The sequence below is a fragment of the Lynx rufus genome, unplaced genomic scaffold (assembly GCF_022079265.1).
Source record: "Lynx rufus isolate CCGP_SWC_20201006 ecotype Redwood Valley unplaced genomic scaffold, mLynRuf1.p SCAF_20, whole genome shotgun sequence".
Taxonomy (NCBI): domain Eukaryota; kingdom Metazoa; phylum Chordata; class Mammalia; order Carnivora; family Felidae; genus Lynx; species Lynx rufus.
This window is the reverse complement of record NW_025814835.1, coordinates 24,758,218-24,783,464: the sequence shown is the minus strand read 5'-3', so window position 1 is coordinate 24,783,464 and position 25,247 is coordinate 24,758,218. Positions and strand designations below refer to the sequence as shown.

General features: G+C 45.5%; 2 protein-coding genes across 37 annotated transcripts in view; both read right to left on the bottom strand.

Annotated features, from left to right (window-relative positions):
• The window catches only part of CFAP53 (cilia and flagella associated protein 53), a 37,664-nt gene extending 26,553 nt beyond the window's left edge, over window positions 1-11,111 (bottom strand). The window contains exons 1-4 of the mRNA XM_047086442.1: window positions 11,022-11,111; window positions 9,785-10,119; window positions 5,754-5,983; window positions 5,112-5,285 (exon numbers count right to left, since the gene is read on the bottom strand). Of these exons, the coding sequence (XP_046942398.1) occupies window positions 5,112-5,285; window positions 5,754-5,983; window positions 9,785-10,018 (638 nt within the window). The 5' untranslated portion in view covers window positions 10,019-10,119; window positions 11,022-11,111. The remainder of the gene's footprint in view (window positions 1-5,111; window positions 5,286-5,753; window positions 5,984-9,784; window positions 10,120-11,021) is intronic.
• MBD1 (methyl-CpG binding domain protein 1) lies at window positions 11,109-24,888 on the bottom strand. Of its 36 annotated transcripts, none has more exons than XM_047086438.1 (17): window positions 24,825-24,885; window positions 22,709-22,843; window positions 20,165-20,279; window positions 19,907-20,073; window positions 19,737-19,819; window positions 19,546-19,586; window positions 19,027-19,173; window positions 18,803-18,931; window positions 18,556-18,630; window positions 18,292-18,411; window positions 18,141-18,209; window positions 17,397-17,564; window positions 16,764-17,063; window positions 16,533-16,670; window positions 16,047-16,181; window positions 15,899-15,960; window positions 12,972-14,752 (listed from the first exon to the last, which is right to left on the bottom strand). In XM_047086438.1, exons 1-17 carry the CDS (start codon window positions 24,854-24,856, stop codon window positions 14,713-14,715), a joined length of 1,956 nt encoding a protein of 651 aa, XP_046942394.1. In that variant the 5' UTR covers window positions 24,857-24,885; the 3' UTR covers window positions 12,972-14,712. The 36 variants fall into 36 exon arrangements, with proteins under 36 accessions (XP_046942368.1, XP_046942366.1, XP_046942361.1 ...); XM_047086417.1 differs by lacking the exon at window positions 18,556-18,630 and having other exon boundaries at window positions 12,972-13,028; window positions 14,681-14,752; window positions 19,907-20,103; window positions 24,825-24,884; XM_047086418.1 differs by lacking the exon at window positions 18,556-18,630 and having other exon boundaries at window positions 12,972-13,021; window positions 14,681-14,752; window positions 19,907-20,103; window positions 24,825-24,884.
• Between the last annotated feature and the right edge of the window lie 359 nt (window positions 24,889-25,247).

The window sequence follows — 25,247 nt, the reverse complement described above, 5'->3', positions numbered from 1 at the left end:
ACACTCACTTCAGCTTTAAGGACACATAAAGGCTGAAAGTGAAGGAATGGAAAAAGATATTCCATGCAAGCAGAAACAAAAAGAGAAGAGATGGCTATACTTCCATTAGACAAAATAAATTTTAACTCAAAAGCTGTAAAAAAAAAAAAAGACAAAGACGGTCCTTACATATCAAAAGGATATAACAATTATAAATATATATACAGGTAACACCTGAATATATTAAGCAAATATTAACAGATTTGAAGGGAGAAACTGTAGCAATGCAGCAATAGTAAAGGACTTCAATACTCCACTTTCAACAGTGCATAGATCATCCAGACAGAAAATCAATAAGGAAACATGGGACTTAAGTACACTCTAGATCAAATGGAACTCATAGACATATATAGAACAGTCTATCCAACAGCAGCAGAATACATTCTTCTCAAGAATACATGGAATACTCTCTAGGATATATCATATGCTAGGTCACAAAAAAAAAAGACTGAAATCTTATCAAGCATCGTTTCTTACCACAATGGTATGAAACTAGAAATTAATAACAGGACGAAAGTTGGAAAACTAACAAATAATGTGGAAACTAAACAACACACTTCTGAACAACCAATGAGTCAAAGAAGAAATAAAAAGGAAAATCAAAAAATATCTTGAAACAAATGAAAATGGAAATGCAACATACCAGACCTACAGGATGTAGCAAAAGCAGTTTAAAGAGGGAATTTTAGGGGCGCCTGGGTGGCGCAGTCGGTTAAGCGTCCAACTTCAGCCAGGTCACGATCTCACGGTCTGTGAGTTCGAGCCCCGCGTCAGGCTCTGGGCTGATGGCTCAGAGCCTGGAGCCTGTTTCCGATTCTGTGTCTCCCTCTCTCTCTGCCCCTCCCCCGTTCATGCTCTGTCTCTCTCTGTCCCAAAAATAAAATAAAGGTTGAAAAAAAAAATTTAAAAAAAAAAGAGGGAATTTTAGAGCAATAAACACCTATAGTAAGAAAAAAGTCTCAAGTAAACAATATAACTTTACTTCAAGGAACTAGAAAAACAACAAACTATTCCCAAAGTTACCAGAAGAAAGGAAATAACAAAGATTAGAGCAGAAACAAATAAAATGGACACTAGCAAAATGATAGAAAAAAAATCAATCAAACTAAGATTTGGTTTCTTGCAAAAACTAACAAAATTGACAAACCTGTAACCTGACTAAGAAAAAAAGAGAGAAGACTCAAATAAGTAAAATCAGAAATGAAAGAGGAGACATTACAACTGATCCTACAAAAACACAAAGGATCATGGAAGACTACTATGAACAATTCCAAACCAACAAATTAGATAGCCTGGGAAAAATGGACAAATTCCTAAACACATAAACCTATCAAGACTGAATCATGAAGGGGTGCCTGGGTGGCTCAGTTGGTTGAGCGTCCGACTTCGGCTTAGGTCATCATCTCACAGTTCATGGGTTCGAGCCCCGCATCAGGCTCTGTGCTGACCGCTATGCTCAGAGCCTGGAGCCTGCTTCGGATTCTGTGTCTCCTTCTCTCCGTGCCCCTCCCCTGCTCATGCCTTCTCTCACTCTGTTTCTCAAAAATAAATAAATGTAAAAAAAAAAAAAAAGAAAAAAAAAGAAAAAGAAAAAAAGACTGAATCATGAAGAAATACAAAATCTGAAAAGATCAATAAGAGCTCGGGGATTGAATCACTAATCAAAAATCTCCCAGTAAATAAAATCCCAGGACTAGATGGCTTCATTGGTGAATTCTACCAAACTTTTAAAGAAGAATTAATACCAATCCTTCTCAAAAGCTTCCAAAAAATTGAAGAAGAGAGAACACTTCTAAATGTATTTTATGAGACCAGCATTACCCTACCACCAAAACCAGACATGGACACTACAAGAAAAGGAAATTACAGGCCAATATCCCTGATAAACATAGATGCAAAAATTCGCAACAAAATACTAGTAAACCAAATTTAATAGCACATTAAAAGGATCTACTAGGGTACCTGGGTAGCTCAGTTGGTTAAGCATCCAACCCTTGATTTCAGTTCAGGTTGTGACCTCACGGTTCATGGGATTAAGCCCTGCATCAGGCTCTTCTTAGGAGTCTCTCCCTCTCTCTCTACCCCTTCCCCTTCACACTCTCTTGCTCTCTCTCCATCTCAAAATAAATAAATTAACTTAAAAAAAAAAGGATCATACACCATGATCAAGTGGGATTTATCCCTAGAATGTAAGGATGGTTCAATATATACAAATCAATAAATGTGATGCACCACATTAACAAAATGAAGGATAAAAATTATAAGATAATCACAATAGCTGCAGAAAAGCAACTGAAAAATTCAACATACTTTCATGATAAAAACTCTCAACAAACTAGGTACAGAAAGAATGTAGCTCACCACAATAAAGGCCATATATGAGAAGCTCCCTGCTCACTTCATACTCAATGGTAGAAAGTTGAAGGCTCTTCCTCTGAAATCAGGAATGAGATAAGGGGGCCCACTCTTGCCACTTTTATTCAACTTAGTACTGGAGGTTCTAGCTAGAGCAATTAGGCAAGAAAAATAAATAAAAGGCATCCAAAATGGAAAAGAACTAAAACTGTCTGCACATGACATGATCTTATATATAGAAAACACTAAAGACTCAACCAAAAAACTGTTAGAACTAATCAATAAGTTCAGTAATATTGCAGGATATGAAAACATACAGAAATTAGTTGCAATTTCTATACACTAAAAATGAACTATCTGAAAGAGAAGTTAAGAAAACAACCCACATGAAAAAAGCATCAAAAACAACACAATATTTAGGAAAATATTTTACCAAGGAGGTTAAAGATTAATACACTGAAAACTGTAAGACATTGATAAAAAAAAAAAAAAGAAGACAGAAATAGGTGGAAAGATATCATTTGTCCTTGGATTGTAAGAATCAATATTGTTTTTTTTAATTTTTTTTTAATGTTTTATTTAGTTTTGACAGAAAGAGACAGCATGAGCAGGGGAGGGGCAGAGAGAGAGGGAGACACAGAATCTGAAGCAGGATCCAGGCTCTGAGCTGTCAGCACAGAGCCCAACACGGGGCTCGAACTCACAGACTGCGAGATCATGACCAGAGCTGAAGTCGGACGCTCAACTGACTGAGTCACCCAGGCGTCCTGTAAGAATCAATATCGGTAAAACGTCCATGCTATGCAGTGATCTACAGAGTTAATGCAATCCCTGCCAAAATTCCAATGAAATTTTTCACAGAAATAGAAAAAATAATCCAAAATTTCAGATGGAACCACAAAAGAAGCAAATCAATCTTGATAAATGGTCCCTGTGCCATTGGCTATCAAGATAGCCAAAGCAACATTGATAAAAAAGAACAAAGCTGGAAGTATTACACACTATTGAATAGTCTCTTCATAAACAGTCTTGGGAAAACTGGATATCCTTATGAAAAAGAATAAAATTGGACTACTATATATACCATTCATAAAAATGAACTCAAAATGGATTAAAGACTTAAACATAAATCTGTTAACTGTAAAACACATAGGCAAAAATATAGGGAAAAATCACCTTGACATTGGTCTTGGCATGATTTTTTGGATATGACACCTAAAGGAATGGTAACAAAAGCAAAAATAAACAAGTGGGACCACATTAAACTAAAAAGCTTCTGCACAGAAAACAACCAACAAAATGAAAAGGCAATCATGGGATACTTTCAAACTATGTATCTGTTAAAGGATTAATATCCAAAATATATAAGGATGGGGCACCTGGGTGGCTCAGTCAGTTAAGCATCTTACTCTTTTGATTTCGGCTCAGGTCCATGATCTCAAAGTTAGTGATTTAGAGCCCCACATCAGGCTCCACACTGACAGTGTGGTGCCTGCTTGTGATTCTCTCTCTCTCCCTCGCTCTCTGCCCCTTCCCTGCTTGCACTCAGTCTCTGTCTCCCAAAATAAATAACCTTAAAAAAAAAATAAAAATAAAAATAAAATAAAATAAAAATATATAAGGAACTCAAACAGCTCAGTAGCCCCCCAAAAACCCAATTAAAAAATGAACCAAGAACCTGAATAGACATTTTTCCAGAGAAGACATACAAATGATGACCAAGAAGTACATGAAAAGGTACCTGACATTACTAATTACCAGGGAAATGCAAATCAACACCACAATGAGATATCACCTCACACCTGTTAGGATAGCTATTATCAAAAAGACAAGCGATGACAAATGTTGGCAAGGGTGTAGAGAAAAGGAAACCTTTGTATTGGTGGGAATATAAATTTGTACAGCTATTATGAAAAACAGTATAGAGATTCCTAACCTACAAAAACTAAAAATAGAACTACCATATGATCCAGCAATCCCACTTCTGGGCATATATCCAAAGGAAATAAAATCAGTATCTCGATATCTGCACTCTCGTGTTCATTGCAGCATTATTCACAATAGTCAAGATATGGAAACATCCTAAGTGTCTAGTGATATGTGAATGGATAAATAAAATGTGTGACATATATGCCATATATATAGATATACACACACACACATATCTATGTATATACACATAGATATATGAAATGGAATATTATTCAACATAGAAAAGGAAATCCTACCACTTGAGACAACATAGATGAACCTGGATGACACTATTCAGTGGGTTAAACCAGAGAAAGAGCAATATTATATTCTCAATTAAAAAAAAAAAAAATGGTTGAATGCATACAGAGTAGAAATGTGTGGTGGTTCCCAGGGAGTGGAGGTGGGAAAAATGAGGAAATGCTGATCAAAGGACACAAGCTTCCAGTTATAAGATGAATACATAAGTTCTGAAGATCTAATGTACAGTATTATGACTATAGACAATAACACTATATTAAATACTTATAATTTACTAACTCAGTAGGTCCTAAGCATTCTCACTACAAAACAACAGTAAACCCTCAGTGCCTGCACCATCCAATGATGTGTATAATTACCAAGACTTAGAGGCACAACTACTGTGTATACCATCTTAAGGCCATACTTTGCTATAAATTAGCATTCCTAAATCAGTTTTTCATACACCAACTTCAGATTCTGTGTGTGTTTTTCTGTATCATTACCTGAATTGCTGGTCTAGTTTTTCAGTCACAAAATCCTGTCTCTCTTTTTCTTTCTTCTCTTTCAATAATCTGGTTTTATCTCTCATTCTATCTTTTTTCTCCTCAATTGTTTCTTCTTGCAACCGCATTTCAGTAAAATACCCATTTTCTTCTGAGGCTAAAAGTTCACGTAGCCTGAAAGAAAATTACAAAAAAATTAAAACTGTCATGCCACAGGGACCATTTTACCAACTGATTATTTGATTCCCAAAGCACATATTTCGTCATAAATTTTGCAAGGAAAAGATCATTGTAGTTTTCTATAAAATAATACTAGTCACCATTTAACGCAATAAACAGACTGACATTTGCCATATTTTATTTGATCACATACAAATTAGATACATAATGTACATCTTCAGCAAAAGAATATAAACAGATTTTAATTAAAGTAACAATATTAAACAACACATTATTTTGCTTTCTATCAAATGTGGGTTATCACAAATGAAAATACAAACAAGCAGTAGCTATTGATTTGGTAGAGATATGAATATCTCAGCCATGATCCTTACTTTAAAAATTCACTTGATTTTTGGTCAATCTCATGTTAAGGTTTTGGGATTGTTTTATAGTCTGAAGCACCATTTTTTTGAACCTTACTTATTTCGTCTTTCTTCAGTGTTGATGATAAAACCTTGCATGGCATCCTTGATTCTTGCTTTCACAAGACTGTCCACAAATTTGTGATCATTGTGCTGGTCCCAGTCAACTTTCAAGCGATCCCGCTCCTTTGACTTAATGGAAGCCAAGATAGCATGATGTTTCTGATGGCTGCGTTGGATTCTTTGCAGAATTTGCTCAGCCCCTTGAACTTTAGGAGGCTTAGCTCTCTGAAAATAAATAATAATCACTCACAATCGATCAAAAATCAATTGCATATTTTCAATTAATCATGATCTCCACCAATACTAAATAAAATTGGGTATATCAAAGTAATACAACTGGCTACAACCACAAAGAGCTCAAGTGCCTAAGGTTTAACTTGATTCTTTGAAGCCTATACTTACAATGTCATCAAATCAGTCTCAAATATTTCTTAAGAGCCTTTTGAGTAAAAGTTCATGGAATTATGAAGTTAAAACTTTGAGCAGGACTCTAGAGATTATTTAGTCAAACTCAGAAACATTAAGTGCTGTAATAGTCTTTAAATACTCAGGGTGAACCTAAATAGAATAAGAATTAGAGATCTTTTAGTTCGTAACCTTCATCTTGCCCCCCACTGTCCTGCATTGTTTTCCATGGGTAGACAACATAGTTACCATCAAAATACTTTCAACTAGAAGAGGCTACTCTCTCTAATGAGTTGTGACAATAAAAAGAAACAAAAACACCCTCCACTAAGAAGAAAGGAAGGTAAGGAAGGAGGGAAGGGGAAAAGAGAAGAGAAAAAAGGGGGAAAAAACTGATGGCAAAGCTTTATTCTTGTTTCTATTGTGCCCAATGTAAGGGCAGTGCTCCTGACATTTTGGAATAACTTAAATTTCTATATTCTTTTTACACAAACTTCCACTAAAGAGTTGGAAATACATACATCATTTTGAATACATATTGATACATTTTATAAAATCACATGGACTATCTTTCTCATTTCTATATTCCTAGCTTTGAGCACAATGCCTTACCACCACTGGTTCTCAGTGTGAAAGGTGAAGGAAAGAAGAGAGAAAGGAAAGCTTTCTGGGTGGGCTTGATGCAATTTCTGCTCCTCCTGGTGCCATCATGAAATCCACTGTATTGAGCTTTGTATTTTCAGCCATATTTAGCAAGTCAACCTTAGATGAATAGTGAGACTCTGGGATACTGATTTGCAAGTATCAAAATTCTTACTCATAAGGCAGAAAGTCAATTTGCTAATTTACACTTAGAACATCACTGTTGGGATTACCAGAATACTAGTGTTAGGTCTTGGTAAAGGAGTCTCCTGAGAAAAGAAAATCAACACTTGCAGATAACTTGATGAAAGGTTCAGGGTTCAAGGTACACATACAGGTACCTAAATTCAGTTGAACAAGATAAGACAGGTCTGAGATGGGTTGGAGACAGATGATGTTGGAGGTTACATCATGGTAGATAGCTAATCCATATCAGAACTATTTACAGCCTAGAGCCACTTAATTAGCAAACTACTGTTCTCTAATATATATGACACTTTATGAATACAGATTCAGTGATAATAAAGTAGAGCAGAGTCAAGACTACACCTTGGGCAGGATATACACAGGAACTCAGGCTCCCAGTAGACTTATGGGCTGAGAACCTAGCACCAAAGTCACCAAGAATCAATTATCTTGAGTTGTCAGAGCAGGAGCCTGGCTCTGAAGTACGTGTTGACTGAAAAGGAGAATGGACGTGAAGCGTGGTGGCAAACACCCTTAGCAGTAGCCAGGGATCGGTAAACCTTTCAAGGTTTGGGGTAGCCTGTATAGGACTCGGTAGTCAGGAAGGGCCCAGTGTCTGGATGAGTAAGATATGACCTGGAGTTCTCTAACAAGGTGATACCAATCCATGCACAGTCTCAGCATTACTCAATATCCATACTGCTTAACAGAAATATAATGTAAAACAAATCTATAGTTCAACATTTTCTAGTAGCTGCATTTTAGAAAGTAAAAAGAAACGGGAAGTTAATTTTAATAATGTATTTTATTTAACCAATAAATTCAAAATATTGTCATTTCAACATGTGACTGCAGGCACATTTCAAGTGCTTAAAAGCCATTGTGGCTAGTGGCTACCATACTGGACACTGCAACTCTAAACCATGCTAAAGGCAGAAGAACATAGGGTTTAATAACTACCTTGTTGTTGGGATGAGCACTAGGTGTTGTATCGAAGCCAATTTGACAATAAATTATATTTTAAAAAACTACTTTGTGTTTCCAAGGTCACTGAAGTCTTTTGTTACTGTAACATGTTCAATTACAGTTTCTAACAATAGAGTTTATAGTTTATATGTCTTAAAAAACAATGTTTTACAGCCTAAATTTGATTCTGGCCTCTACCCATTATAACTCTATGAATTTGAACAAGGTACTTAATCTGAGTCTCAGTTTTCTCACCTGTCAAAATGAGCAAAATAAATGCGCTCCTAAGAAACTATTTTGAGAATTAAGTAATTGGGTCCCTCAGCAGCACTCACCAAATAACTGCTCCTTTACTTCTCCATTACTTCAGATGTTATATCATTTATGGCTTTCTCCTGGAGGAATTGTTTAGCATCAAGTCTCATCTCTGGCGGCTTTAATTCTTCCCCCACCGAAACTCTGCAATCTCTAACATCCACGCTTCTTATCACACTCTGACATCTGAGATGCACAACTCTGATTTCTCCCTTTTCCTCTTTATTCTTCTATAAGCTCAAAGTATTCAATAGGTCTGCTTCTCTGGTTTGGTGGTAATATTTTTTTTTTCTGTTCCTTACTGGTTCCCATCACAAGTGATGGCACACGAACAATAGCCCAGCCCCTGATCTCTGTGTTGGGATACAGAACCCAGAATAGATCAGTTTCTGTCCTTCATGAAATATGTAATTATCCCTTTGAAACTTACAGTCTGTAGAAGCCTCCAATCTATTGATTTCCAGACCCAGGACCTACAGTCCTTGGACCTAGAGAAGAGGGAGCAGGTCTATAAGTGGACTGAGAAACGCTATGTGCACTGTGGTGCATAGTAAAACTGCATCCTTCATTATTCCTGATATTTCTTCCATTAAGTACCATCACAGATAATATAGCACATGATTATCTATCGTGTTAGCCTTTAATGGTTTTATGAATGAACAAATTGTTTCTGTAATTAGAAAATAAGCAAGAGGAAGGCAGGGATCAGACTTTTAATGAAGAATAAACCTCCTAGGGTCATTGTATTTACCCCTGTATCTCCCACAGTGCTGTGGACACAGCAGGGGTTCAAGAATATACCTCTGTAATTGCTGAATTACACATGAAGGCTTTCTAGCCTGTAGAGACTAGTTTGTAGGAACAAAGAATCCAGGTGCATAGACCAAGTGTCTGGGGTTCTGAGCAAGACCCATCAAATTCTGCAGCACACAACATTCGCCTAGCCTCCTACCACCACCCGAGCCTTAGAGGCAACCAACCGTCCTATTTCCAGGCCTGCAGGGACACTTCTGTTACAGTGGAGTTGGTACAGGAAGGGCACTATAACCCCTCACAATCCCTCACAGCCCAATCCCCCTTTCTTATACAATTTCCTCAGGGAATGCAGGACCAGCCCAAGAGCATACAGCTGAATCACCACCAGCCCAGACCCGATTTCCTGTCCTGCCCCAGCCCAGCACCCTTTCCGTGACAGACACGCCACATCACAAGGGGACAGACCTCCCTTGGGTGTCTTGGAGACTGAAAACTCTCAGTATCCCAAGTGGTGATTCTACAAATACAGAATCTAAATATAACTGGTGCGAGGGCGGGAGGGGGTGGGTTGAGGGACAGAGTACAGGAGCTAGGTGAATGACCTATCTTTCCTTCTTTCAAAATTCAACCCCCACTACATCAGGCACCTGCTCCCCTTATGAGAGCCGCGGCTGGGGCCAGGATGGGCTTGGCTGGGCTTGGAGTGCAGGGAAATGCAGAAAGCGGTAGGGTCCCGCACACACATCCCGTGCTTACCACGATCACCACCTTGGGAGTGGGGCCCTTAACCTCCCGCTGTATGATGCCAAATCGCTGGCTGTACATTTTCGAGTCCCTCGGGATGGGGGCGGCCTCCGCCGCGGGTTTCCCGACTGTGGAGACCAGCCGGACCAGCTTCCGCAATGCAGAGGTCTGGTTGCCATGGTGCGCCCTGCAGGGTGAGGGGCAGGTGGGAGGGGCCGAAGTCGGTCCCGTCACCATGGTGACCATAGACGCCGGAGCTCGCAACTTCCTCCCGGAGCCGAGGAGCTGAGTCTGCGCGGTCCTCACCCCGCCCTTGGCCAGGCCTCCGGCGACCTCGCTCCCTTCCTCTAGGGTTCATCAGAATAACAGAAATAAGCCTCCTTAACCCGAAGTGAAGGCGAAGATCTAATTACATTCCAAATGACTTTGCTATTTATATCCTGTAATCAGCCTAAAAGCATGAGAAACGTTAGTGGATATTTTACGGGAAGGTTAAATTTTGCGGCCATTTTTAAGTGAATCTTGATGATGGTAGTAATCATCACAGGACAACAACCTTCTATTTGTGTAGTTCTTTACGGTAATTTGCAAGGTACTTTCACACATAAAACCTTTGGGCCTCACAAATACTTTAGAGGGTTGATGGGAACAGCAGGTATTCTCATTTGCCAGCTAAGACAATTAAGGCCTATAGACGGCCTGTCTTGTCAGCCCACCCAAACCAATAATGATAAACCTGTTATTAATAAAATCTTCCTACTGCACTGGTCAGAAACCAGAGCTGACTCGGGGTACCTTAGGATGGGGGGAGGGGGCAGATCAGATGGGCTAGGAGGGCATGGCATGACATGGCTGGGCAAAATAAAGGCCAACAGTCTGAGTTAAGGATCCCAGTAAAACAGGGTCAGGACAGGAGTAAGAAGTGCAGGCAATGAGGCCTGAGAATCTGTATCCCAGGAAGGGGAACAGGCAACACAGATCAGGGAACCTAGAAGGGGCCCTCAGCACAGGTGGAGACCACAGCTGTACTTCTGGTCAAAAGCAACGTGGTGGTAACTAAAAGCAGATTAAGAATGACACTTTGGTACTCTCCTTCTAAAGTGGGACGAGCACAAAACACTAGAGCACAGAATAAAATCAGAACCTAGTCACTGACATCTAACAACCAAAGTACAACTACTGTGTATACCGTCGCAAGGCTGCAATTTACTGTAAATTAGCATTCCTTAATCATTTGTAATCCACCCACTTCGAATTTTGTATGCGGTACGTTTCTAGATTTGGATTCCATTTCCTGAATTGCTGGTTCAGCTTTTCAGCCACAAAATAATGTCTCTTTTTTTTCTCTTTTTAATAATCTCTTTTAATAATTGTCATTTTGTCTTTTTTTCTCCTATAATGCTTCTTCTTTCAATTGCAGTTCGGTAAAATACTCATTTTCATTTACTGCTAAGAGTTTACGTAGCCTGAAACAAACAAAAAAGAAAGAAATTAGAGGTCGTCTCGTTCCCTGGACAGAGTCCTGAGGGTCAGTTCCTTGATCTTCAAGTCCCACGGGCGACTGGCCCGCCGGTTGATCTGGGTGGAACCACCCCTCACACTACACCTTTGGGGAAAAAGGGAGGCAATGAAAAGGCCCTCAGTCAGGCACGGGGGTTGGGAACAGCAGCGGAGTTACGAGAGAGCCCGTTGGGCACCCCCAGAGGTCGTACAGCCCGAAGGATCCCGTCGAAATGAGGTCGGCGACAGGGGAAGGCGACCCTTGGCGACACTTTGCTGCCCTCGAACGTCCCAGCGTCGGTCAGAACTCGTCGTGCCGCACCCTCACCCTGGGCGCTCCCCGTAACTTAACTCCAGTTCGGTTTTGCCTGTTTTACCACTACGCGAAGAAGGAGAGTCGGCTTTTCTCCGGGTCCCGCCAAGGATTGGCTTCTGAGCCGGGCAAAGGCCACGCCCCAGGGCCGCCGAGGCCAGGGGTGGGGGGCAGCGCGTCTCCCGAGCCCTGGTGGGATGACCGCGGCCCCGGCGCCCCCTGGCGGGCCTCTTCGGAGGGTGGAGGGGCGGGGCCAGGACTAGAGCCCAGCTAGGGGAGCCTCAGCTTTCAGCCAAGCTGCCCCAAGGCCTAGAAAGCGACTGGTCCTAGGACAGAACCTGACCTAGATCTTGCCACCCACCATCCCGCTTTCTCAGAGTTAACAGTTACCACCATCAAGACACTCCCCAAATAAACACTAAATGTATGAAAACAGTAAACAGGACAATAGAAATCATTTTAAAATAATTTTAAAATAGAACAGCTCAGAGATAGAAACTATTTATATTATTTCCAATTCCTATTGTGCCCCAACAAGGTTCACGCAAGGGCTGTCCTCCCGACAGTTTTCCTGAATTCTAGATTTTCACCATTAAATTCCATGATAAAGTTGGATATCCATTCACCATTTGTAATACATATTGATGTATTTAATAAAATTGCATGGACTATATCTTTTTCATTCCTGTATCCCAGTATCAAGTACAGTGCCTACCATGGGCCAGGTTCTCAATACTTGAATGAATGATACAAAAATAGCCGAGACCAGCAAGTTTTTTTCTGGGTGGGCTTGACAGAATTTCTGTACTTGCTGGGGTCACCATGAAATCCATGGTCTTCAGCTTTGCATTTTCAGCAACGTAGCTTTATCAAGTTATCCTCAGGTGAGCAGTGAGACCCTTGGGAGCTGATTCATGGCAGGGTGGCTTTGTAATGTGTCACCTTGACTAGGCTACGTTTCCCAGAACTCCCTTCCCCGTATGCTTCCGGTTAGGATGGGCCACAAGAGACATTTTGCCTGGTAACTGGAGGGCAGAAGTCAAGCAGCAGCATACTGTTTTTACACTCGGAAGGTTGGTGCGGGGCACCAGGCACTGTTGCAGTTCACACATGTTGTCACTTATCTGCTGGCTCACCTCGTTGGTGTGGGGCAGCAGTCAGGCCTGCAGCCAGGCCTGCAGCTGCTCCACTTTCCCTGGGATCTTCCTTCAGCGTCTCTAATTCCTGGGTCAGATGAGTATTTAACTCTGTGATGAAGGGCACCAGCTTCTTCTGTAGGACACCCACATTATCGAAGTTGGAGGTGGTGAGAGACTGACATGGGTTCTAGGCCATCTTCGCCGGTTCCAGCTCGTGCTCGTGCTCGTGCTCCTGCGCGCCAAAGCGTCCTCCGTCTCCCACACTTTACATCCATCTTCCCTTCCCGATTGCCTGCCCTGCAGACTTCAAGCTCCAGCATTAGATGTAAAGACAACAGCCTTACAGAGACTGTTTAACCAGCTCCCACTACTACATAAGGTCAAATCCCTAGAAGTCCCTTAAAATATACACATATACACATATACCTACATATGCATATGTATATATAATTAGTGGTGCTGCTTTTCCAATGGTACTGTGATACACACTGTAGCCAGACTCTTAGAAGAGTCTGAATGCCCATCAAATTTCATTTAGGACATTACAGAATACTAGGGTTGGGTGGCTGGGTCCTGGGGAGGGCAAAACAGTATCAGTAAATTATCCAGTCTTGACTCTGGCTCAAGTAGGTAAGGCAAAGGAACAGAGGAGGGTGGCAGAAAGGGTTAAGGGTAGGGAAATATCTAATCTACATGTGAAATACCTAAAGCTGCGGGGCTGGGACTAGAAAAAGGCAGGGGAAGACAGACAGCTACAAAATTTAAGGAGGCATGCACTCAGTCACAGCCCTGTGAAGCTGGCTACATAACAAACTGCAGGCCTGAACTTTCCGGCACTTTATGAAGAACTGGGAAGTGAGACAGGGATGAGTCAAGACTGGCCTTTATGCAGGACTTGGAAGCAGGAATTCATACTCTTAATAGAGAGGGGCCAAGAGCAGAAACCAAGCACAAACGTCATCAATAGGCAAGGGAGGTAAGTTGTCAGCAAAGATGAGCCAGGCTGGCAGCTTTACTTCTGAAGACTGCTTTGGCAGAGGAGAATGAGGGTAACAAGCAAAACGAAGTGTCCACTGGGGAAGGATGTCCTTTAGTGTTTGAGAAATATTTACGACACCCAAGGCCTGGGAAGAACCCAGTCTCTTGGATGCAAGGGTGTTGTGACAAGGTGACCCCATCCATACAACCTTGGCACTCCCTAAACCACGCTAGAGGCCGCAGTGTAAGGATTTGTTCTGTTTAGAGTAGTCCACCTTGTTTTCAAGGTCACTGGAAACTTCTGTTACTATAACATTACACATTATCGAATATAGTTATTATGGCTTACCGTTTGGTGGCTTAAACAACAAGGTTTTTACAACCTGGATTTGATTCTATGCTTATTGATACTAGCTGTTTGACACTGGACAAGTTATGTAATTGCTTTGAGTCTGTTTTCCCGTATGTAAAAATGGGCAAAAATCATTGTCTTCCTAAAAAGACTTGAGAATTAAATAGATCAGTAGGAGGAACTAACCAAATAGCAGTTCCTTTCCTCATTTATTCACATTACATTTTCAAATGCTGTCTTTCTGTGGAAATGGAAATGTTCAGAAACACTACCAGGTCTCATCCAGAAGCCATTGAAAAATTATTATGAAGATGGCTTGTATAGGCTGTTTTGTGGTGGCTTTTACATCCCCTCTCCACCCCAGATCCCCCACCCATAACATCCACACTTCTCATCAGTCAAGCTCCTGAGATTCGCACCAGTTGGAGCAGATACAACTTTCTATTCTTTCTCTTCCTTTCCTGCTTACTTCCTCTATAATCTCAAAGTACTGAACAGGCCTGATTCTCAGGTTTGGTGGTGGGTTTTTCCAGTTCCTATTGAATCCTACATAAGTCCCTCAGCCTATGGTCCAGCTCTGAGTAGATCAGTGTTGTCTCTCATAAAGCCAGTCTGTAAATTATCACCTTGAATCCTACAGTCTGCAGAAGCCTCCAGTCTACTGCTTTCTAGCTCCAGGTTTTTTAAGGTCCTTGGACCTAGAGAAGAGGGAGCAGGACTATATGTTGAATGAGGTTCGCTCATTGTAAAATGGAGCATCACAAAACCATTTCCTAGTATTCTGTGCCTGGAATCCATTTCCCCATAATTATCCCTTATCTCTTATCTCTCTGCTAAAATATTCCAATACCAACAACTAAACATTACCTTCTCCACTAACATATAATGATTTCACACACAAGGAAACTATTTCCTTAGATGATAGCTCCCTGAAGACAGGAATCCATGTCTCCTGAAGGATAAGCCTTCCAGGGTCATTGCATTCATCATGTTATCTCTCACACTGCAGTATACCCAGCAGGTACTCAGTCTGTACCTGCAAACTAACCAAGGCAGATGCAGGAGTTTCCAGCCGGCAGAAACTAGCTTGTAGGAACAAAGGAATCCAGGTGCCTAGGCCAACAGTTTATGTCGCCTGTATCTGGGACCACGCACACAGCCTGCGAACATTCTGCAGGAGGTAGTATTCCCCTGTCCTCCTCCCACCAGCCCTGTCCTTAGGGACAACTATCTTTCATCCTATTGCCAGGCCTGCAGGGACAGTTCTGTGAAGCAGCTGAAACTCTTAATAACCTCAACAGGCTCAGGAAAGGTTCAAGAAACACAGCCCAACTCTCTCCACAGAGGACGCTTCAGGAGGTGGACTAGCCTAAGATTGCACAGTTGCACATCTCAGGGCCCAGATCTGCCCACCCACCACTATCCAGCCCACCTGTCATCTCTTGGAGACTCCAGACACCCACAAAACCCCAAATGATGATTCACTGGATAAAAATTTATATATTAAATCTGACTCCTTCTGGATTTTCTTAGAAAGATATGGACCAGGCTTTTATCTTTTTCTTTCAAATCTCATCACAGGGCATCAAATCCTTAACCTCCACTAACCCCTGTCTCTCTACTCCCCAGCCCCCACCCCATACACCCAAGGAAAGCCCTAATCTGAACCTCAGGGGAAATCTCTAGGGTCCTACACATAACCCCTCACTGACCGGGATCAGCACAGTGACAGAAGCCTCTACCTCCCACTGCCTCATGCCAAATTGCTGGCTCTATTTTTAACACTCAGGGCCCATATCTGACCAGCACCAACCCCATACCACCCCTCACTGTGCGGGGCACACCTTGGCAACCAGACTGCTGTGTCCCGGAGGCGGGTTCCACCCAGGCTGAAAATCTCCGTGATCTGGGGAAGAATTAACATCATGGGTCATCATGGCCAATGGGGCTAAAGCAGGTTCAGGGCAGGGTGAAATGTCCCCCAGCACTGACCACGGGTGTGCCAGCCCCTCCTGCCTCCTCCTCTGGGGCCGAGTCGGAGGCGGAGTCATCCTTGCTCTCTTCCTCCTTGTCCTCCTCAGGGTCCAGTGGCTCTTGCTTCACAGGTGGCAAGTCTGGGTCCACTGCCTGGGAGAGGTGGGAAACAGGCAGCAGTCAGAAGGACAGGGTTGGCCTAAGAAAAGAGTCTCCTTATCAGCCAACCTGTCAGTATACTGACAAATCCCGCTTCTGTCACACTTCAGCCTGGAAAATCCATCTCTCTGCCTACAAACCTTTCCCATTCCTCAGAGTTCCATTTTTGTTAGCTGGGCAGCAAAGCAGGCAAAGTTAGTTGCCTGGGGAAGGTGGGGCATCTGTCAGACAGGTGGGATAATTTTGTGGTGAGGCTGCAATCAGCATATCTGTTGCTCTGCTCAAAGAACCACCATCATGGCTCACCATCACTCTGCTCACAGACCACCCATCACTGACCCCCACCTTGCTGGGGCAGCCAGGCAGCAATACAGGAGAAGTCAGGATGGCTGTGCCCGGTGTCCAGTCTTCCTGGGCATCCGCCTTCTCTTGCTTCACCTGGGGTAAGGCCACAACCCAACTCAGGCCAGGGCACTGGGCCTCCTGTGTGAAGGAGGATTGCAGCAGTCTTGGTCCCAGCTTCCTGGCACAAGGCTGGGTAGTTCTGGGAAGGGCAAGCTAAGATGGGATCCTCACCTGCAACAGGGCTTCTGTGGAAGCTGCAGCAGGGCCAGGCACCTGCACGGGACTGCTTGCACCTTCCCGTAAGAACACAAGATCAGTGCCAGGTGGAGGCAGCACAAAGCCACTGCCTGTTTCTTGTTTCATTTGAGTCTGGGCATGGCCTGGTCGGGTTGTGGGTGTGGTCAAGGAGGTCTTCAGTATCTGACCCAGACGGGGCCTTCGAGTAGAGCCAGGCCTCTTTCGACGAGAGTAAGGTGGGGGCGGCCCTGCCCCATCCTCAGATCCTGCCCAGACACTAGGCAGCAGCCGCTTCTGAAGAAAGATAGGGTGTTATGGCCACCTGATGCAATGATTGACCACCCTGCCCTGATCAACATGCCTGCTAATCCCCATTAGTCACGGCACAGAACATGCTTTCACATGAAGCCCTCATCACTGAGCTTGCTAGTCTCCTGTTAATGCCACTGCCACTCAGATTCGTTCATCCCAGCACAATGTTTGCTAATCTTTGCCTGAACCCACCGCTCCATTTACTCCTCTGAAGATGCAGAATCTGGCCTGCCCACCATTCCCAGGCACGGCGGGGAAGGGGGGGTGGCCCTAGGTCAACGTAGCCCACCCACCTCACTCTTCTGCATCACCCACCATAGCAAACTGCAGGCATTGGCGCCAACGACACTTCTGGCGCTTTTGGTTGCTGCCCCCAAATTTAGGCTTGTCACAGCAGAAGTCGCAGCGACCACAGTCCATCCGCCGTAGGCAGGCTGCACAGGCCCCACACTTGCGGTTCTGCCGGCGATTGGTGTAAGGCTGCTGGGGGACAGGCAAAAGGGGAGGTGCTGTTATTGGCACTGTTCGAGTGTTCTTGTTGCCCCTTCACTAGCTCCATCAGAGGGAACTGGCTGTGCACTGGTCTCAGTCACACCTCAGCATCTGTTAGTTCCAACACCAGGAACTATCACTGCACCGGACAGTGCCCAAGAGCATTAGGACTGTGGCTGTTCCAACGCAGTATCCATCACTTCATCTGCTAGACCAGTGGTTACCAAGACAACGTCTTTGACCCCCACCTCCAGTGGCATTTTGCTGACCCTCCATAGCTGCCGATGCTGTGCCTGCTGTATCTGCTCAGCCTATGTGAACTCCATTCCCTATGCTGGCTTTTCCTATTAGCCCCACCAGAGTGTTGATTCATCTGACATTAGGTACTATCACTGCACCTGTCGATCCCATGTTAGTCCCTCCCCCATTGTCTGCTTATCCCATACTAGTACCCATTACTGTGTCTTGCTGTTCCCCTATTAGGCCCATTGCAGCAGTTGCTTCTTTGGGATTAACCAAGTGCCCTGGGAGGGTCTAGGCTTGTCCAGGTAGGGTGGGGCCACTCACTAGCTCGTCCTCGTCTACACAGTAATAGATGAACTCGGCAGGTGGCGAGGGGACCAGGGCTCTGGGGTGCTGCAGAGGCAAATGGGTGGGGTCAGGGCAGGTACTGGGTAAGGTTATACTTGTGCCTTCCCCCTGCCCACCAGGGCCTCACCAGCTCTGGGGACTCTGGAGGCTGTGACAGGGGAACTGGAGGCAATGGCTGGGTTCGGGGGGGGCGCCGCCGGGCAGCCATCTTGGAGTCGCAGCCTCCTCTACGGCGGCTACGTTTACCCTGGGAGAAAGCCAGAAGAGAAGTTTAGGCTTGGTGGAACCAGGCAGACACAGGACCCCTACCTCCACCCCCACCCCCACCCCCAAAAGGAGTACAGAAAGCATGCGTGGGACAGGCAGACAGAAGGTGGGGTGCAGCACTCACAGCAGGGGGAGCCACAGCTAGGGGAGGGCGTCGTTGACATCGCTGATGGTGGCGACGGAGACGGTGGGCAAGGTGCTGGCAGACAGGGGCAGGTAGGTGAGGCCAGGGAGGTGAGCATGAGGTGGGGGAGAAAAGAAGACATGAGGTGGGCAAGGCTGGGAGGAAGCAGCAGCAGCAGTAGCAACTTTAATAGCAGAATGAGCTCTGCCCCAGCCCTGGCCCCAACAGCACTGGCCCCTCTACTCACCCGTAGGCAGCGCCGTTGGACACACCTCCACTGGCGCCTGAGACCAGGGCGGGGAGGGCGAAGGCAGACTCGGCAACGGCCACAGTCCTCTCGGGTCTGACAGCCCCGGCACACTCCACACCCTCGGCTCTGTCAGGGAGGCCAGAGGTATGATGTATGGGGCCAGGGCTCTGAGAGCCAGAGGACAGGGTGAGCCTTGGGCCCACCCTACCTGCCCAACTCACCCTTTCCACAATCCGGAGGCACCGTCTCCGCTCACACTTGCAGAACAGCCCCGAGGCCACATCATGGGGCAGCTGCAGAAGGCAGGTGGAGCAGGCCCCGCAGTCCTCGGTTACCCGGCAGGCCTCACACTCCCCGCAGCCCACACGCTGCCAGGAATGGGTGGGGCGAGGTCACAGGCCCAGACAGAGTAGCTCCAGGTATGCTGCCCCTTACGTGTATGTTTTTAGCCCCCACTGCCATGTCTAGTAGTCCACCATATGCCTCATCACTGTATCTGACAACTACTGACAAGCTGTCACCAGAGACCATCCCCAAAGTCTCCAAGTGCCCGGTTAACCTCATCGCTGTGTCTACTGACACCCCATTAACACATTACTGTCCACTGACCATAGCTAGCTCCCTACAAAATGATTCTGACACCCTATGGATCCATCATCATTCCTTCAGACCTTCTTACCAGCCCCCATCACATCCTGCTCCCACCGCACACTTGTGAGGAGGAGGCAGGTCGTGCTTACCTTAAACATCCTCTGTTCCCGGTTGAAAGCAATTCTCTGCGCTGAGGAAAGGGAGGCGGAAGAAGAGAAGTGGACAAGGAGCATCAGATATCTAACCTCATCCACCATTCAACCTGAAAGCTGACAGTGGTGTCCCAGCTTGACATCAAATCTGCTCCACCTCTACCTCCCAGGGCTCTGGGGCCACTCACCTCGGCAGTCCTTGCATAATGTCTTGAGCCGCTGCCTTCGGGTACCATCTCCTGAGAAGCTGATTCCACAGTTCTCACAGCACCTGGGATAGGAAACATGGGTGTGGGAGGCTGAGTACGTCTCCAACCACAACCCTCACCCTCTTGGCTCACTTTAAGCCAACACTCACCCAGGTGCAGGGAGTGAAGCTGGGGCTGTGTCAGCATTAGCCTTGGTCTCATCTCCTGGGGCCTCCTTCCTGACCTCACCCTTTTGAGGTCCAACCTGACGTTTTCGAGTCTTGGCTGGCCGTGAAGGCTTCTTCCGCTTCCTGCTAGGGACAGCTAAGGGCTGGGCCTGCAAATGAGAGGGAAAGCAGGAAGAGATCTGTGGGTGGGTGTTAGGTGGCTCAGTCACCCCTGCCTGGGTACCCCACACTGTGTAGTACCTTGGGGGCTGGATAGCACAGAATGCCTTGTTTGAAGTCGAAGAGGGTGAGGTCACACGCAGGGCCCAGGTATCGGGTCAGCTCAACTTTGCTTCGGATCCTGTCTCCTGTGGGGCTGGGAATGGGCCAGGATGGATTGGTACCCCGGTGGAGCCATGGCCACTCCACCCACACAACCCTCCCACTGGGCTCGTGAACAGACCTGCAGGGCTGGCAGGGGATAAAGGGCTGGCAGCCTGGGATTGGCCTGTGAGCACTACCAGGTCTTACCCCAACTAAGCTTGCATAGCAGAAATACAAAATGTGTATAAATACCAGCATATATACAAACACAAATGAAAAATATAAACGTAAATAAATACATGTTTACTTATAACATACACTACTAATTGTAGTCCGTTCATGTAAATAAATATAAACACAGACAGAAATACAAACTTGTCGAATGATGTATAAATGCATTAAAGTTAACGTACTAAATACGTAGAAAGGAAAAACACAGGAGAAGCAAGCGTCTGAAAACATACACGTGAATAAATGAACATACAAATATATACATATAAAGACATGCGTAAACAAACAAATGCAACTACATATAAAACAAAGGAGGAGCAACTAATATTCTCGGAGAGAATACCCCACAGGTCTCTAGCATTTCTGCATGTCTTGCAAGAGAGGCACTGATAGTCCTTTGTTATGAACTATCTTTTCAAGGATGTTTGTACAGCAAACAGCCTTGGAAGATAAGAGATAAGTTCTCCTTCCAGAGCAAAGGGAAGGCATCCTTACTGTCCTAACGTTATAAAAGATTGGATTCCTTAAGCTCAGGGTTCCTTTCCTACAACCCAATGCATGGGCAAATGTTAGTCAGTTCTCTTCAGGTTACCATATGGGAACTGGCATTTGGGGAACTGGCACAAAAATAATGACATTCTGGATACTGCTGTTACTGTGAATAATGAACTATCTTCCATCTCTGACCCAGGAGTCTCCTATATCCTACCAGCATCCACAAAATTGTAACATACTCGTTATCTTGCCCTAATTAAGATAAAACCTGTTGCTTTACGGTTTTTGACAAAAGTATTTAAAACTTAAAATTTTGACAGTTTCACACAAATTATGAATATGCGGATAAACATATAATTAAGTATAAACAAACATAATTATATTCATGATTTTGCTATATTCCTCCACAAAAACAACTACTTAGACAAAAAAAAAAAGTTCAGGAAGAGTGAAAAAAATTCAATAATCACCTTAGATCCTTAAATGTGAATTGCATATAAACATATACATTTTGTGCATTTATACTCGATTCCCATTATTCCTGGTACGTCTTACAGAGTCACGCTGAACACTGAATTAGTGAATCTAGAACCTCTGTTCTTGTGGAACTATAGGTTAAGGTAATGTGAGCCTCAGGGGACATTTCTGTCAACTACTCGATATGTAACCTTGTTTTATTGTTTTCCTATTTAAAGACACTCTACTGAATACATTCCTACGAATGACTGACAGCATGGCCTTTGAATGATTTAAAGTCAGGAGCTTTGGAAACCATTTATGTCACACAGCTACCTTTACCACGGTCCTTGTAAAACAAGCCAGTCTCCTCAGTAAAACCTATTCTGCATGACACTTTTCACACGTAACACTTACCAGGTATTTTTAAAATTCCTCTGCAAACTCTTGATCTGCAGGACCTGCCTTGTATGCAAATTTAACGTCTTTCACGATGTACACCTTTTGAAACGTGTGAGCCAGTCAGTACTAGCTGAGACAGGTTTAACATATTCCTAATCAGGGGTAACACAACCATCAATGTCCTTGGCTTCCAGTCTCTCACACTGTCCACTACATTTTATTTTACTAAGTATTTCCTTATGCATCTTCAAATTTGGCTATTTTTCCACCTTTCCCTTAACTTCATCACATACTATACATGTTACTTCAGCATTTTCCAGAGCAGACTCGTGTACAAATCAGAACATTTCCTTTTCTTTTTCTAAATGTACCACATTTTTGATTCATTAACATTGAACTCACACCTAACAACACTGCAACTCACAAATAAAATTTATTTAACGTGTTATTCTCTTCTTACAGCATATCATAGACTTCTTGCACTTAAAACACTAGACAGCACTTCAGCGCTATACTTGGGGGGGCATTGTAAATACGAAAATCACCAATAAAAAGTGCAAAAATGTGAAAAACACAGCACTTAGCAGATCACGAAAAAGACACTTGTTTACAGTATATGAACTAAAATAAGAAGGCCTCATTCAACCTCAGCTGGGAATGAGTGTATCAGGGAACTTAAATTTTTTGCTGTTCTGTGCATGTCTATGAATGACCATGAAAGTATAGTGAGTACCGACTTTGAGAGTACAAATTTCAGTGAGTAGACTAATTTGGAAATATGGAATCTGCAAATAATAAGAATCGACTATATTTGCATAATTTCAACCCATCCACAAATTTAACCACACCCCCTGATTTTAGCCCTATCCGTGACTCTGTCCACAACCCACCCAGTACCTCTGGTAATAGGTGTCTGAGCGTCCACAGGTGGCACCTGACTTTCGAAAGACTTCACGGCGCTTCCAGCCGGGGCCCAAGGCTGGGCAGTCCAGCCAGTCCTCAGCCATGGGGGCCACAGGAAGGAGCAGCGGCCTGCAACACGGAGGGGGCAGTGGGAAAACTGAGGCTCTAGGGGAGGACATGTTGTGCCCTAACCACACAAACCGCCGGTACTTAGTAATGCTTTTCCAAGACCTGGGACCTACCACAGGCAACTGGCCAATACAAGAAAGAAAAATCCCCTTTCCCACCTCATTCTTCCCTGTCCTGGGCCCAGGAGCTTGTCATTCCTACCCCTTCTTGACCTGGCAGCCCTGTCTCCAACTTTCAAGTCCCCATCCTCAACCCAAAGATCCTCATGCCTCCCTCAATGTCCCGATCCCCAATTCTTCCCCATCCTCAGCCTGAGAACTCATCACTTCTCCCCACTGCCAACCTAGGACCCTGTCATTCCCCCCAGGAGACATTCTCTATCTTTGACCCACTGGCCCCTATTCCTCCTCTCTGTCACCCTGAAACCTCCATACCCCCCATCGTCAGCCTGAGAGGGCCCATTCCTCCCATCGTCAGCCCAAGAGGCCCCCATTCTGCTCCTCCCCAGACCAAGGTCCCAGCACTTTGCCTCAGTATTCTGACCTCCCGTTCGCTCCCTTCCTTGACCCAGGAGTCCCCAGTTTCCCTTTCAGTCAAAAGCCCTCCCATTCCTTCCCTTTCTGACGTCCTCTTACCTGCTACCTCCACTGTTACTGCCTCAATTTCCTGTGTCCTCTGCCAGACAGCCCTCAGCTTCTCCACACCTTTACCCTGAACACCCCCTCATTCCTTCTGCTCCTCAGCCCGAAAGCCTCCTCATCTTCCCTGTCAGTGTTCTGAGCCACAAGTCCTCCCCAATCTCAGTCCCCAGACCTCCTTGTTCCTCTCATGTTCAGCTAAAAAGTTTCTCATCCCATCCCTTCCCTTCCGTGTCTCCTTCTATTCCGCTCATCACCTGAAGAGACCCTGATTTCTCCCCTCAGCATGCTGAACCAACCCCCTTTCGTCCCCGTTCTTGTCCCAAGATCATGCCCATCCCTAGCTCAGCATTCTAAACCCCTTACTTCACGTTCTCCAGAGGAAGCCCCCGTCGCTCCCTTTCAGCATCCCAACGCCTCCATCTCTTCCCGTCATCAACCTGAGAACCCCTCATTTCTCCCTCTCGGCGTTCTGAACCCCCGTTTCTCTCTCCTTAACCTGAGAGGCCCCGAGATCTCTCCTCAGCGTTTAGATCCTTCCCCATTCCTCTCCGTCCTCGTCCAGGCTCCCGACACGTCCACCTGTCAGCGTTCTGAGCCCCATTCCTCCCCGTCCTCCGCCAAAACCTCTTTATTCCTCCCTTCAATATTCCGACGCCGCCATTCCTCCCACTCGTCGGCCTGAGGGCCCTTCATTCCTCTCCGTCAGCGTTCTGAGCCTCAATTCTTCCCCATCCTACGCCTGAGCGCTCTCCATTTCCACCCTCACGACTGTCTCACCAGCTCGGCACCGGGCCGGTAGCTTCCGCCGCTCTAGGTCCGCGGACCCATGGCGAGGGTCCCGCCTGTGACTCCCGCCTTGCCCTGCTCTTCTTCCTCCTCCGCAGACGCTTCCTCTGAAGCGATAGCTGTCGCTGCCGCGGCCGTTCGTTGCTCCCGGAACCGGAAACCCACTGCCCACCTCTAAGGCTCCGCTCCCGGCAAGACGCCTGCGCGCTAATGCCCCGCCAGCGTTGGCCCTTAGTGGGGAGGACTCCGCGCCTGCGTGCTCAGTCCCACAGCGGCGCGCGCCTCCCGTCCCGGCACTACTGCGCTTGCGCTCTAACATCCAACTACGGCTCGCACCCCCACCGGAGACCTGCAACACTTGAGCTCCTCACCTCGCCAACCGACGCTTTCGCCCCACTCCGCCCACCTGGTTTGCGCCTGCGCTCTCTTAAGGGGGCGAGGAAGGTTGGGGCCCTATGATGTTTCCCTGGCGGTCTCCACCAGGGGTAACCTAGCGGAAGGGGCGGAGAAGCCTGAGGTTGTGCCGTAGCCCTCCTCTCCCACCTCTCGCTTACGTCGCGCCTGTGCTCTCCGGTTCCCCGGACATCTGCCCCAGGACTATTGTGTCCCGCTCTCTCCGGCCCGCCGAACGGTTACAGGAGCGCGCGGGGACTGGTACTGCCGCGCGCTGAGCCCAGCTCCTTCCGCGGGAACTGGAGAAGGGGGCGTGCCTCGCCGCAGGTAAACAGAAGGTCCGTGCAACCGAGAAGGGCGGGTCCGTTCTGGAAACGTAGTGCTGTGGGGACTCCCGGACTGACATCAAGAGGGCGGGATGGAGACTTCTGTTACATACGTGTCCCAAAAGAGAGGCTTGTGGGGAACAAGGGACCTTGTGTCCACCATTGAATACATCGAGTTTGGAGAATGTCAGTGCTGACACAAGTGGTAAATGAGCCACACGCTGGATTAGCGCTAACTGGATACCCAGTTTCAAAATG

What these genes read in the sequence shown, in the direction of transcription:
- MBD1 (XM_047086400.1), bottom strand. Translation starts at nt 24,856, where the DNA reads ATGTCCGGGGAACCGGAGAGCACAGGCGCGAC. An exon ending in GCCTCCGGATTGTGGAAAGG is followed by an intron (nt 18,932 to 19,026) that starts GTGAGTTGGGCA and finishes CCTCCCTGACAG; the next exon opens with AGCCGAGGGTGTGGAGTGTG. An exon ending in CTCCAGAGTCCCCAGAGCTG is followed by an intron (nt 18,210 to 18,291) that starts GTGAGGCCCTGG and finishes TTGCCTCTGCAG; the next exon opens with CACCCCAGAGCCCTGGTCCC.